The sequence below is a fragment of the Salvia miltiorrhiza genome, chromosome 2 (assembly GCF_028751815.1).
Source record: "Salvia miltiorrhiza cultivar Shanhuang (shh) chromosome 2, IMPLAD_Smil_shh, whole genome shotgun sequence".
NCBI lineage: Eukaryota > Viridiplantae > Streptophyta > Magnoliopsida > Lamiales > Lamiaceae > Salvia > Salvia miltiorrhiza.
This window is the reverse complement of record NC_080388.1, coordinates 20099075-20114345: the sequence shown is the minus strand read 5'-3', so window position 1 is coordinate 20114345 and position 15271 is coordinate 20099075. Positions and strand designations below refer to the sequence as shown.

Here is a 15271-nt window from a genome sequence, read left to right as displayed (position 1 = left end):
TATCGAACAAGAACTAGATGCCACGCCTCAAGACAACGGTGCAACAATGGATGCTCCACCCGAGGAGTTCATAGAACAAGTGGATAGTTCACCCCAATGGAACGCGGCTAGGAATGCCTTGGCCGACTGCCATGTGGGTGCAATATGTGAACAATAACTAGATTGGTTGCCAAACAATTTTAAATTTACATTGGCTGAACCCATTTGTCATCATGTTTCATGCCAAACTATTTATGTATAAACATCATGAAATTTTTATGCTTTTGGATTATGGATGTTTTACATTGAATACACATATGTACGGATTGTGACAGATTTATTATTTGTGTATGAGAATTAAATGACACTTTTTTGAAGAGTATCTCGCTTGAGCTGTCTTAATTTCGCGGCTGCTATGTTGTTTGTATGTGTTTGATTTAATTGTGAATTGGGTTGTCTTAATTTCGCATCTGCTATTTTTTTTTTTGTGCTTAATTTAAGTGTGAACTGTGCAAATGATATGAATTGCTAGTTGGATAACACAGTTGTAGTTTGTATGAGATTTAAATGTGAACGTTGATAAATTAGTTCAGCACCATGTTTGCTGATTTTAGACTGTTCATGTGTGACTTTAATTTCCAGTATGATGCTCATTTTTTTATCATGTATTATGCTGCACAGTAACCGCCCAATATTGACTTTATTTGTGAGTAATGTGCGCGTATGATTTGCTGCTTTTTAATTGTAATTACATTTTTCTTGGTATTGTATTTATAGATATGGACGCCTCTTCCGAGATATCCACACCAACTCCAAAATGCAGTTGTGGCAATGGAAGTATGAAGCTCAAGTGTGCCGGCTACGGCTCAAGGAACCCCGGGAGACTCTACTACAAATGTCTTATGGGTGGTAACCATTGGGATGGATTCCATTGGTACGACGAGTACCACAGGCTTGGAACGCAAGATGTGGCTTCGACATCCGGCTCCCCCCGAGGACAAGGCTCTAGTCAACTTAATAGGGGTTCCCCATTCCCGGATATGGGTATGGGTTTGAATGTGCCGCGTGGAGTTTTCGAAATTTTATGTGCGGCGCTTTGCTTCACAATATTAGTTTTAATTCTTGGTATCATCATTGGTAAAATTATGTGAATTAGGAGTCGGTACATCATAGTGGCGTCGTGACACTATCTTTCTTTATTTTCATTTTGATTTGAAGAGTTAGTTTGGCACATTGTTACCCCCGTTTTATTTTTTGACATGATCGTGGTTCATTTGAAACTTGATGGGTTGTTCATGAATTATTAAATAGTGTGGTTTTTATTATGCCTTGGTATTTTGTATTCGTGAAGAGTTATATTGATAAATTGGTCCCCCCTTTGGATTGTTACCAATCATAAGCTAGTTCATAACTCCCTTAAACAAAAATTAATTTCATGCGTGAATTCAGAATAGAATGTCAAATAGGATGCCATAATGGTTAACACTTGGGTAATAAAAAAAAATTATATTACCAAGATGCATGAAGGGTTTGACCAAAAAATTATAATTGATATGTGTGCACCAAAATTTGGTAATTTTCGATGATGTTGGGTCTTGAATTTTCGAATTTCTATACAAACATTTGAATTGATAATTGCTCCATTATGTTGCCTTTTTTTTTTTTATAGTAGTCACTACTCAATTGGTGGTGCTTAACATGCATATCCCACAACCATCAACATCCAACAAACCATAATAAATATACCATAAAAAAATCACCCCTTCCCTAACTATAAATAACACATCATATTTGTTGGTATGATACACCTCATTCTTACGTCCTAGGCTTTTCTTCCAACTTCATTGTAGAGTTTAAACAATTTACTTCGGCTTACCATCAACATGAGTTTCTCACCAATTGGCCCACAAGCTTTGTACCTATATCCTTGCAAGTGGGATCAACAAATGGATAACTTGCTCCTTGTTTGTTTGATTGAAAAAATTGAAGAGTGTCGGCCCACTCCACCCCATCTATCGTCTCATGCCCTTATCCAAGCGATGCTCAAGCTAAATGCCCAACTACGCGCGGGCGTATCGTTGAATGAAGTTGAGGGTCGGGTCACTTTTCTTCACGAACGGTATGTGTGCTTTAAATGGTTGTGCAACGTCAATGAGACACAATATGATCGAATAATCAATTTCGTTCACGCCGTGGACGAAGTGTGGCAACGCTTGTTCAAGGTATAATAGTAGTACATGTTTTTTATCATTTGTTTACATTTTTTTCGATGTTTTCTCTATTCATGATGATTTTTTTTAATGTTGTAAATTAGGAAAACCCCTTGGCCCGAGCTTACTACCATGCGGGTGAGCCGGAGTTTTTGCTTTTATGCAATTTGTTTGGGATTCATGACGTCAAAAATGAGTTTTCCCATACACTAATCTTAATTGAGGACTCCACCACTGTCAACAAACAAGCCGACACTAGTGACGACGAGGTCACCTCGCCGATACCCAAACCGGTCGCTAGGAAGCTATTCGTTGATGATGCATGTTCTAGCGTTATACCGTCCGTTCCAAACCCATTCAAGGGAAAAATGGTACCTTCATGGAAGGCACTCAAAAATAAATTTACCCGCCCAAGCAAACCCCCCGCAAAAAGGAACGATGGCGGAAGTTCGTGTGCCTCTTCGTCGCCATTCAAGTAGAGCATGGGCGTGCATTTGAATTTCAGCTTTAAACTATTTGCGAATTTGACTGTGGTGCTTCGTTGTTTTTCGATTTGCTTGTTTTACTTAATTATTGCTCCTCTTATGTTTCATTTTAGTCGCATGGGATTTTGAATCAAATTCTTGTTTTCAATCGAATTGTGTCATTTAGTTTCCATTTTAATATTAGTAATTTGATCTTAAATTATTATGCTGCTTTGTCTAAGGAGATGGATTGCTATTTGATAAAAATGTTAAATCAACTTGCTGTTTTCGAATTTTGCATTTCATATTTAACAGATGAAAATTTTCATCTATTTTATGACACAATTCATATTTGCTGGGTGAAATCTTTCTATGGATTAATTTTTGAAGGATGAAATTAATTTTCCACCAATATTTGTTGATCCATGCTACCATTATATGTTGTGCTACATGATTTTAAAACAGCATGTATTCCAACCAATATGTCAAGGCAGCGTGATTTCAGTTCTTAAACGAAGTCAAATTTGCAAAACAGAATTTGGCTTTCAAGTATAATGCTAAAAAAAAACATGAAGCTTGGGAAGATATGAGCCGCCTCTCGCTAAAATATGAAGAAAAACAAATATATTACACACGAGTCTGTAACATAATGAGCATATAGATAAAATGAAACTCGAAGACCGTCGCTTACATAATCCAAAACAACACACAAAAGTCGAAGGTAGAAGAATGTCATTCCACGCAGTTGCAAAACTGACTTCGGACATAAGAAGATAGAAATATCAAACTACGACAGCAAGTTCAAAACCAAATATCAACCAAGTTTTAGTTGCATACTAGCCAAAAAGAGAGCATTTCAATGGTTACCATAAACTATGCCATCAATTCTTCTTCGATCGAAGAAGGAAGAACACATAGTCTTCCTTCTCATCTTCGGAGAGACTCGTGAATATGTCTAGGAGCTCCACTTGCATGGCAAGCATGTTACATATCTCGAACCTATCGGTTCTTGATAACCCGGGTATGGCTTTCAACTTCGCATTTACTTCTTTGCGCGCATTTGAAATATCAAAGTCATATCCCATGCGATTCGATATTGTCTCGAGTCTATTTTCGATACCCCGACCCACCTCGTGTAAAGCCTCGAAGAACCTATCATCAAAACCAGTTGAACGACGCCGTTTCCTACTTGAGATCGGAGCCTCGTTCTCAACAAGGTTTATTCTCTTGTTGATTGCGTGTTTGGCTTACATTGTCGGCTGTCACGTCGTTCTCCAATATGTCGTCAAGGGAGACGTGATAATCACCACCATCGTTGACTTGGGTGAGGTCTATTTTGCGGTACATATCATGTGTCGCCTCCATAAGGTCCTCCGCCTCCTCCCCGGTAGCCCTGTCCTTGCTGAAGATAATCTTCCAATCCTCGAGGTAAGGCCAACTTTTGTAACGGTAGTTACTCACGTTCTTATCGGCCTATACAACAGTGGGAAATTATCATATAGTCATCACAAATCTTAAGTTCGAGTGAGGTAAAAGAACTTACAGCCACAAAGTTTTCCCATTGTTCATCATCGCAGTCAATCATATGCTTCCCGTTAACTGTTGAAGCCGACTCCGCTAACCTTGAGAATGTTCCATAGAGAATAGTACGTCTTCTTCCACGTCGTAACCTTGGAGTTGATGTGGGGCATTCCTTTCAAGTCCGTCGCCGGGAACTCCTTCCGCATAGCTTCCTCTAACTTATTCAAGTAACCACCGCGAAATCCATTGTCCGATTTCCACCCGTTGGCAACAAGCTCTTTCAAGGAGGCTAGCAAAACTTGTTCTTCGTGACGAGACCATGAACGCCGCTTCTGGTCCGGCTTGGTTCCCCGACCCGAAAGTGATGTCCCGTTGCTGCCTGTATTGCACATCGAAAATTCTTCAGAATAGTACCAATACTTTGTTTGACTTAATCTGTAGATTTGCTTTCATAAACTGATGAAACGGTTGTATTCAGTCTATATGAACGCGAATAATCAGATTTGGGTCAACTCTTCAATATGAGGAAATATATAATAGACAAAATGAGTGCTAATGGGTTACGAAAGGTATAGATTATTATCAGCCAAACATTCTCCGCCATTATCAAAATACAAGCCAAACAAAGATATATGCCAAACATAGATATCAGACTATAACTCATATATGGAAGATGCGTGGTTGGTATTTTTTTTGAATAAAATTGCGCTACAACAGTGGGATAACTAGACAAGGCAGAAAAAAAATTATTCCCAATATAAATACAGACGCTGGTTCTTGTGACGGAGAATATATGGAAAAGATAGCCAACCTTGAGTAGCTTGGCTCATATTCACAAATTCTGTATTGAACTTGCAGGTTTGGTTGAATGGAACCGCAGATGCTTCTTCTTCGCAACTCCAGATTCAAGCACAGTCGCTGGCGTCGTTTCTGTTTCCAAGTTGATGAATGAAAAATATTGTTCAAAGAGGAAGTAGGTTTCTGATATGATGGGCCGCGCCTAAACTAAAGGATGCGCATGGAATTTTGAATTTTTTAGGGGGATATTTTCGGTATTTTATTTGCTAATCCAACTTTTACCCATGGATATCAAACATAATAAAGGATTAATTAGACATGATATCAAACACACACTCAGTATTAGTAAGCCAGGAATAACCCACACTAAATTTCTGGTTAATTTTTATCCTACTTATTACATTACAGAAAACCAAACAGGCCCTGAGGGCATATGCAAAGTGTTATATGTGTCCAAAGGAGATTGGTTGTGTATCCGACGTGTCAACATATCATTAGCTACACGTAAGAATTCCATAAACTAAGACTTGAGTTGAGTTTAGTTAAGTTTTGTAATTTTAAACACAGCAAACCAGAGAGAGAAAGAGTGAGAGGAGAGAGAGAAGAGAGAATGAAAACATGAAGAGCAAGACGCTGAAAATTGTGCTGGCTCTTTTCGCACTCAACTCCGTCTCTCTCTACCTCTACTTCTCCTCCCACCCCGACCACCGCTCACCCCCAAACAACTACGCCGCCTTGGGCTATTCCCAGCCCCACCGCCCCCTCTCCGTCAAACCCTGGCCGATTTTGCCCTCCTACCTCCCCTGGTCCCCCAACCCCGACACCAAATTCCGCTCTTGCGAAGCCTTTTTCGGCAACGGCTTCACTCAGCGCGTCGACCCTCTTAAACCCTCCCCAGAACCCCACCGGAAAGTCCTCCCCGGCGGCGTAGGCGGAGGGTGGTTCCGATGTTACTACAGCAAGACGTTGAGGAGCTCGGTATGCGAGGGAGGGAGAATCCGGATGATCCCGGAGAAAATCGGGATGTCTCATGGGGGAGAGAAATTGGAGAGCGTGATTGGTAGAGGGGAGAGCGAGGAGTTGCCTGATTTTGAAGATGGGGCGTTTCAGATTGAGGTGGCTGACAGATCGAGAATTGGGAAAGAGATGGTGGATCAGGGATTTCTGAATAAATTTGTTGAAGAAGGTGCTATTGGCAGGCATACTATGCGTGGGTTGATCAGTTCGATCCGGTTAGTTGATGCCGATGAATTTGTTTGCTCTCAGGTTGGTGTTGGAATTGTACAAAATCTTGATTTTTGAGTTTTGAATCTATGTATTTAGATGTGGTTTGGGTGAGCTTTTTTGGATCTTTTGTTTTGCTCTTTTGTTGAATTCATTAATTATGTTTGAAGGTTGGATTGTTTGGAAGACGTTGTTATAAAGTTGATGAGGACTATGAAAAGATTCTCCTTGAAAGCAATAAATTTGTCCTTAAAAGATCTTCAAAATTGTAGATTGTCATTTTAAGCAAAATCATGCCTGAGATAATCTAATCCGAAGATCTGAGTTTTGAAGCTAATCTGTGTTTTAGTGATCTAGTTTGTAGTAAAGCATGAAAGAGATGTGTATTCGAGAAATTTGTTGTATATCGTAGAGAGACGCTCATATGTATAGAGTAGAAAACTAGGTTACAATCTAATCCTAAAATAGCAGATATAAGGAAACCTAAACATACCGGAAACTCTACGACAGTTCATATGAGATTTCATGCTTCCCAATCTAGAATTTTTCAGGCAAGACAGTATTAAGAGTGGAAAACAGTCCGAGTTTGAATATTGGAAGGATTCCCAATTGCTGAGTAGAGATATCCATCCTGGTGCAACAATTGTGACCATTCAATATACATATTTAGTGCTATATGTCATGTATGAAGTGCTTTTTGTTAATCTCCTTATATAATGTAGGTTTTATATCTATAAAATAGAAGTTGTTGCTTATAATACTTCCAGTTGTAACTGCATGATTTGGCTTCTATATATTTTCGTTTGTCTGAGGTGTATTAATGGGGATTTGTAACATTTGTAAGGTGTTTTCTTTTTTCAGTGGATTGAGGAGCCAGCAGTCTTGGTCACTCGTTTCGAATATGCAAACTTGTTTCACACAGTTACTGATTGGTACAGCGCATACGTGGCTTCCAGAGTCACTGGCTTGCCTAATCGACCTCATTTGGTGTTTGTAGATGGCCACTGTGAGGTATGCTGCCTTGACTTGATTTAGCTTATTTTAAACCCACTGCATATATTTTGTTGTGTAACCTCTTAAAAATATATTAATAAAATCTATTGAAGTGTACTAGCTTTTCAACAGGATAAGAATGCACTTTGATGTTTCTTTTGATTCATGTGAATTCCCTTTTAGTATCTTCACGGGCATAGTTCCATTTTACTTTTGTTTGTAATTGTTTTAGCAACACAGGAGTTAAGTTGGTTGCGAGCTAAGATGTTACAGTATTATTCATTTTTGGATCACTAGCAAATGATTAAAATCAGGATACTTTAGCCATGCTTCTAGTTAAACTTAAACATTTAGTACTACCATTTTTGGAACAATGCAAACGACTACATCCAGAGTCGTATCTGGTCGCCTCTTCTGCAATTAGTATGTCTGAAATTTACCTTGTTGAGTCCCTAAGATCTAGTTAATCTGGTATATCACTTATGATACTTGATGATCTTACTTATGTAAAGAATAACAATCCTGTCTGCTGTTGCGTTACAAAAATGTACTTAAGAACTAGTGAAAACCGATCTTATGATCTGTAGTAGTGCAAAGATAATTAAGGTCATGTAGTTCACCTATGCCTTTTGCATGGTGGGCTTTAGATTATGTAATGATGGGCAAGCAAGTTTGGCCGAATGTTGTGTAGAATGATTCTGTTATTGGGCGTGTTAAATTTGCTAATGAAGTAAAAAAGAAAAGAAAATTTAATAAACAATCAATATCTCAGGAAAGAACTTCTGTGGTGTCATTTTGGTTAAGTAGGTCGTGGTATATTATGTGTTCATACTTCATACAACAATTTATCATCTTGGATCCTATGCTACAGTTGTGATTTGGGAGGTTTAGGTTGTGTGTATTAGTCTATCATCTCTGAATGACCGATTAATATGGCCCATATGTTAGTTCTTGTTCATGTTTGTGTTCTTTCTCTTTAAGTGACCATCATTTTGTGACGAATATCAGGCTCCCTTGGAAGAAACATGGATGGCATTATTTTCAAGCCTTACCTATGCCAAGAATTTTACTGGTCCAGTTTGTTTTCGGCATGCCATTCTTGCCCCATTAGGGTATGAAACTGCTCTTTTTAAGGGACTCACTCAAACTGTAGACTGTCACGGAGCTTCTGCACATGATCTGTGGCAAAATCCTGACGATCGCAAGACTGCTCGATTGTCAGAGTTTGGTGAGATGATAAGAGCTGCTTTTGGTTTTCCAGTGGATAGACACCATATCCCCAAGCCAGACTCCGCTCATAATGTCCTCTTTGTGCGACGTGAAGATTATCTAGCTCATCCTCGTCACGGTGGTAAGGTACAATCAAGGCTCAGCAATGAACAAGAAGTGTTTGATTCCATAAATAGCTGGGCATCAAATCATTCCGAGTGTAGATTAAATGTTGTAAATGGACTGTTTGCACACATGCCCATGAAAGAGCAGGTTCGAGCCATCCAAGATGCTTCGGTTATCGTTGGTGCTCATGGAGCTGGTCTCACTCATATAGTATCTGCTGGCCCGAAAACGGTGATCCTAGAGATAATTAGCAGTGAATACAGGCGGCCCCATTTTCAGCTGATATCACAGTGGAAAGGTTTGGAGTACCATCCCATTTATCTTTCTGGATCATATGCTGAACCTCCACGAGTAATTGAAAAACTGAGCGACATTTTAAGAGGCCTGGGATGCTGAAACGTGAACATTTCTCTGATTTTATTCAAGAGAAGAAGTCTGCTAATGCACAGCAGTGGTCGTCCATACATGACACTTGACAATGATCGTCCACTCGGAACCACAGGTGGTCTTAACTGAGAATGATGCTCTTTCTTGTGCCACAGAATGGTGGATTCAAACCCATGAATGCTCCGCCAAGTAGCGGTGAATACCTCAATCAATTTTCTTCCTATTGTTAGAATCGGATCTCTCGACTGATGTGCCACTTAACTCTAAACAGACCGCTCAATTGGATTACAGGAAACTGCGAAATACAATGTAATTTATTGAAATTGATGGCTGATTTTGTGAATCTCAATACTGTGTCAATGATTCTTCCTCTCCTTTCACACGTTCATGTGTTTTAAGATTTCTATTTATTTGATTAAAAAAAATTCAAGGCAAATTTTACACACATGTAAAACATTTGCTATGGCCTACGTGAAGGAACCACATTTTGACATATGATTCACGTGCCCGTGATCCATTTCGGATATCAAACGAATACATACAAAAATCATGTGCCTATAGCAAGAGGATAGAATCTTACTTGCAAATCCGGCAATTATCGACTCCAGTGTTGATCTTCCAACTTGTTCCCACGGCAAGACTTGACGTTGGGTGGCAACGATCTTCAAGTCCTCTCCTTTTCCTAGGGAAACGCGCCGCCTCACTTCTCTGTGCTCTCACAGATTTCTCTCTATTTTATCTCACGTAATGTCGCAAGTAATTAGAATTAGGGCTGTACCTATTATTTATACTGGGTATTAAAACCCTAAATAATAAGCCCATCATCTAATTAAACTAAAAGGGTTAAGGTGCAGATAGGCCCATCAAGTGGAGGCCCTTAGAGCATTTCAGTCCCCTTACTAACTGTGTGTGCAAATTGGCCCCCGAACTCAAAAAAACGGTGCAGATCGGCCCCTCTGACTTAACACCGTTATGGGCCGTTAGTCAAGGGGGCGATCTGCACCGTTTTTTCGGAGTTCAGGGGCTAATCTGCACCTTTTAACTTTTTAATTAATTCATCTCTCTCGCTCAAAATTTGATCGTCGTTGTCGCTGATTCAAGCTCCGGCGAGGCCGACGGAGGGCACCACCCCTTTTTTTCTCTCTTGGGCCCTAAACCTCGGAGCTCGCTCGACTGCACATGCTTAGCGTCAAGGACGAGCCATAATTCTCCCATTCCGTCGGAAATCGCCGCCGCAATATCCGGTGAACCCGCCGCCTGGCTTTTCTCGATGAGGAGTCACCAAGCTTTTCTCGATAAGGAGTCGCCTCTTTCTCTCAAATCCGGCGAAATCCGGTGATAAAGGCCGACGATGCCCGTCACCATTTACACTATCGGCGTGCTGTTGAAGAAGGACGCCTTCAAATCAGAGACCATGGCCAACATGATCTCGATCTTGATTGAGGTCACGATCACCGCCTACGGCGAGGCGAAGTTCGATTCGTTGGGGGTGATTCTGCAATTGGGGGGCGGTGACGTTCGAGGGAGAATTCGAGTTTCCATTTCGATTATGTGATTTTCGGGAGCAATGACGCCGATTTGGAATTCCCGATTTGGGGCTTGGGAACTTGATTTCGTGATTTTCCTCATCTGACGGCGATTGACGCCGGAAAAGTTGGTCGGAGAAGATGAGATGTGATTTTTTTTAATGAACGGTGTGCAGATTAGCCCCCGAACTCCAAAAAGATAAAAGGTGTAGATTAGCCCCTGAACTCCAAAAAAACTGTGCAGATCGCCCCCTCTGACTAACGGCCCATAACGGTGTTAAGTTAGAGGGGGCGATCTGCACCATTTTTTTGAGTTCGAGGGCCAATCTGCACACACAGTTAGTAAGAGGACTGAAATGCTCTAAGGGCCTTCACTTGAGGGGCCTATCTGCACCTTAACCCAAACTAAAATAAAGCCCAAAGGCTTAAGTGAGAAATAGATGGACGGACGCCCCATATGGAGTGAAGCCTTTATTGGGCCAAGCGGGGATCTACTAGCTTGAATAAAGTTTGGCCTCCCAGTGCTCGATTTTCCTATTCAGCCCAGAATAAAATCGAGACACAAGTATTAATTTATTCCACTAGAAAATTAATACTGAATTCCTTCTTTATTCTTTAGGTGAGTCGGGGCTAATATTAGACTTAATTAATCCCCGTGTTTAAGATATCCAATATCCATTAATTAATTAATTCATCTGACGATCAATTAATTAATTAATTAGTCGTTTAATTATAAACGACATCTCGAGTGCTACCACTTAAACTTATTATCGTATCGGAACTAATTCCACCTGCAGGGTTTAATACGATAAACTTATTAAGTTCCTCGAGAGGATATTATCATCCTGTTATTAGCAGGACACGCATCCTTATTGCAATATAATCGCATGTCAAATAATAATTGCTATCACCCAAAGTATCGAGTATATTGAGCTTCAAGAGAACTCTCACTCATGATAAATCAAAGCAATAGTCAATCTATTATTCACACCGATTAATCCAATTCAATCTATTATTCACACCGATTAATCCAACTAAGGTTAAGACTATTTAAGTCGCCGAGATCTTGATTCTTAATTAGTCATAATATAAGAATTCATCTCACTGTGATCCTGTTCAATACACGAAGGTACTAGCATAAATAAATAGCCAAGACAAACTATTTATCCATTTATGCTACAATCTAAACTAGCAACTCGTCCATAGTTGCCTCGATTGTGAACTCAATTTATATCTCAACTTTTTCCAATTATATTATCTTCTGTGATCTACAACACACCATATAATCTATAGTATGAGATATATCAACTTTTTTCAATTATATGATCTTCTGTGATCTACAACACACGTATGAGATAAATTGGACTATAATAGGATTATGCAATAACAATATTTCAGATAAAAGAATCACAGTGAACTAAAGAATCAATATATACAAGCATAAAGTCTTGCTTTCAATATACAACCCTTCACTACGTACTTCTTAAGCTAAATAACTCAAATTCAAATTCCCATGATAAAAACAGCAGATATACTGCTGCAATGAAATGTGCCACCCTAATGAATAAATTAACCATTCCCTCTCTCTAGCTGGTAATCATATCAACATCTTCGGAGTCACCACTTGAATCTTTCCTTGACAATGTAACAGAAATAAAGAGCTTATGGAACCATGAAGAATGTACGCATTAAAATTGATCTTCAATGCAACAATAGAAGGAAGAAGAAAAGAGTATCACAACAGAAACCTCCTTCAAAAAGCTATACAGCTTTATATTCGATAAAGGTTTAAGCAGAAATATTGGCCTCGCAAGTAGCTTGCTGATTCATCTAAAGCATTAAAAAGCTAAAAAGCAAAGACATGCAACAAGCCAAGGCATCCAATTCATAGCCAAAATGTCAAAAACAAAAAGATAAAGCTCTCAGAGTTGATATTGTGATGCAGAAATGATGTCTCGACATTTTTGTTCAGTAGAACAGGCGAAATCTCAGAACAATTTTGAACTGCAAAATTTTAGTTATCATTACAAAACTTATGCAGCGCCTGCACCTTTTCCCTTCTTTCTCTGAAGTTTCTTCATGTAAAATTCCAATTCCTTGCCCTCCAAAATATAACTGAAACCACAAATAATTAAAGGCATATTAGAGGCAAAGCATATGATGTCTGCTGAGTGTAATTAAAGCATGCATAACGAGCAGGCGTATGCATCAGTTGCACAATCAAAATATAGTATTCCGATGAGATTCAAATCCCTCACATCAGAAAGAATAATTCAAACAACAGACGTCATAGCTTTCTGTAATAGACTAGTGGAAGATTAAATTTGCTCACTCAGCCCACTAATAAGATGCAATATGCTGAAGCCCCAAACCAATATTTTGTCTCATTAACAGAATCAATCAAAGGAAAGATGCCTTAGCTTTCTTTAACATGCAAAACCAAGATAAGCACTTTCATAAGAAACAAGCAACTTAAGAAACCATAAACAAATTTTACATGATTATAAGCATGGGATGGTTAGAATTTGTAATATCAAGTTAACAATTGACAACAGAGTATGGCCTACTGAAAGTTCAGAAATCAATCTTTTGAATCACAAGAGTTAATAGAAGATGGCAGAACACATACCCATCACATCGCCCACACTGTCCTGGGCGAGAGGAGATCGCAGCTAACAGACGGCCACCGCCGAATTGTTCCTCAATATGTTGGTCAATCTTGCGGTCCTGCTGACGTTTTTCTAGTTTTCTCTGGACATGGTTACTCTTCTTTGCCTCTTCAGTTACAGTAGTCTCAGTCTCCTATAGTCCAGTAAAAGCATTGACAAAATTTATATAAAGTTGACACATTTTGGGAAAAAAGTATCAAAATGAAAATTAAAAGTATAAAAAGTTCCCTCAAAAGATCTGGCAACTTCTAGATGACAGTGATTTAAGGGTACAGAGGCCAGGAAAAGGTAGAGAACAATTTTAGTTGTTTAAAACCTAGGGACTACAGTTGAGGAAAATAAAGTCGGTAATAAATATCAGAGAAAACTCATTTTCATATTGGGTCGCGTAGAATATGATAGACCGCAATCAATCAATTCCCTCCAGACAACATAATTGAATTGCTTTGATTCAGAAGTGTCATTCTTTACATTGCAGTATTCCTATACATTAATACAAATTAAAATGTATGTCTTTGATTTGTTTTCTTGCAGGCCAGAAAACTAGCTTTCCTGATGAACATACTGCAGTATTCCTATACATTAATACAAATTAAAATGTATGTCTTTGAATTGTTTTCTTGCAGGCCAGAAAACTCGCTTTCCTGATGAACATACTTGAGAAGATCTATATGGTTTACCATATATTGGAGATTTTAGCAAAGAAAAACAACAGTGTAGTTTCATCATAAACTAGTCTGCCTAATTAACTTGAAACTTCAATGCGAGAACAAGGAAAAAAGAATTCTACCTCTCCTTCCTTCTTTGCAGCTGTCTTCTTCTTGCGACCAATTTCAACTCCATAATGCTGAAGATACCACTGCTTGAAGGGTGCAGCATCCACTTGCACAATGGCACCCTTCACCAAAGTCTGGGTTCTGACAAGCTCATTGTTGGATGCATTATAAACAACATCCAGAATACGAGTCTTTCGGGTCACAGCCTCACTTCCCCAAGAGTAGTTTCCTGTATCAAGCCTCAATGCACGCCATTTCACATTGCCTCCACGAACTCTGACCCTGCGAACTGTCTTGTTACTGGACAACTTCGTGTTTGCTGGTTGTCTTCCCAGCTCATACCTAACAAGTACAGATAACACAACCATACAATTAAACAGCAGTACAAAACTATTTTAAAAGAAGATAAATATATCCAATGAGTTTTATACTTACGTCGTATTGAAAATTTGAAATTTAAAATCCATATTTCATATTTTCTGCTTATTGATTACAATAAAACGAATCTCTGTAATCTACTTCGCAGAAGACCAATATGACAGAACATACAAATCAGACAACTTTATCATTAGAAAAAGCGTAATTGAGATATTGAACGAACAGAATACAGTTAAATAGCAGAATAAGCACCAAAAGAAATTGAAAAAAAATAATAATAAACGAATATTTTAAATAATGAAGAAAAATTACTTTCTCTTCTTCCTCCACGCCTTCTTCTTGCCTCCAGTTGCACGCCTCTTGTGCATAGAATCCCTAGAAATACCTGTACATAAGCAACATTACTGTCATAAATCTCTCCCTATTCCAAACAATCGCCATCTCCACGAGTTACGGAGTTTGTCTGTAGAAGCTAAGCATCAGAAGATATCAAGACAAGAGGAATGAAGAAGAAGAGAAATATTACCCATGATTGCTGGTGAATGAGCTCCTGTACGTCTACCTGGGAATGCAGGCAGATATGTAGCTCCGCTCTTCTCAAACCCTAGAGATCACTTCAATTACAATGACAACTTCAACTTATATATTATTCTCTTGGGCCTTCTCATTGGGCTTTGTAGACGACATCACATTTATTTGATCCAAAAACCAGCTTTTCGGCCCGACTAATAATAATAAAGGTAAATATCATATTAAACCTCGAATTATACTCGTTTTATCAAAAATATCTTGAAAGTTTCAAAATATTCTCTAAACCCTCAAAGTATTAGGATTTTATCAAATATATCCTGCATTTATTTTCCGATCGCCAAAAACGTGATGTGGCTCACCGAATGCCACAGTGTAATTTATATTTTATTTTTTTAAATCCATGTCATTTTATAAATGAAAATTCATCCCAAAATTAAAATCTATTATAGCCTTTTTAAAATTACTAAAACCTCTCTCTCA

The 15271-nt window shown here is 38.8% G+C and overlaps 2 protein-coding genes and 1 long non-coding RNA gene across 3 annotated transcripts; 1 reads left to right on the top strand and 2 right to left on the bottom strand.

The window, feature by feature from the left end:
- Positions 1–3302: 3302 nt before the first annotated feature.
- Positions 3303–5357, bottom strand: LOC131011510 (uncharacterized). Its single transcript, XR_009096975.1, has 3 exons — positions 4986–5357; positions 4197–4553; positions 3303–4126 (listed from the first exon to the last, which is right to left on the bottom strand). It is a non-coding gene; the product is annotated as an uncharacterized LOC131011510 (long non-coding RNA).
- A 140-nt stretch (positions 5358–5497) lies between these two features.
- Positions 5498–9260, top strand: LOC131011509 (beta-1,2-xylosyltransferase). Its single transcript, XM_057939288.1, has 3 exons — positions 5498–6238; positions 7058–7207; positions 8198–9260. Exons 1-3 carry the CDS (start codon positions 5591–5593, stop codon positions 8918–8920), a joined length of 1521 nt encoding a protein of 506 aa, XP_057795271.1. The 5' UTR covers positions 5498–5590; the 3' UTR covers positions 8921–9260.
- A 3039-nt stretch (positions 9261–12299) lies between these two features.
- Positions 12300–14927, bottom strand: LOC131011508 (40S ribosomal protein S8-like). Its single transcript, XM_057939287.1, has 5 exons — positions 14787–14927; positions 14573–14645; positions 13897–14224; positions 13067–13239; positions 12300–12552 (listed from the first exon to the last, which is right to left on the bottom strand). Exons 1-5 carry the CDS (start codon positions 14788–14790, stop codon positions 12471–12473), a joined length of 660 nt encoding a protein of 219 aa, XP_057795270.1. The 5' UTR covers positions 14791–14927; the 3' UTR covers positions 12300–12470.
- Between the last annotated feature and the right edge of the window lie 344 nt (positions 14928–15271).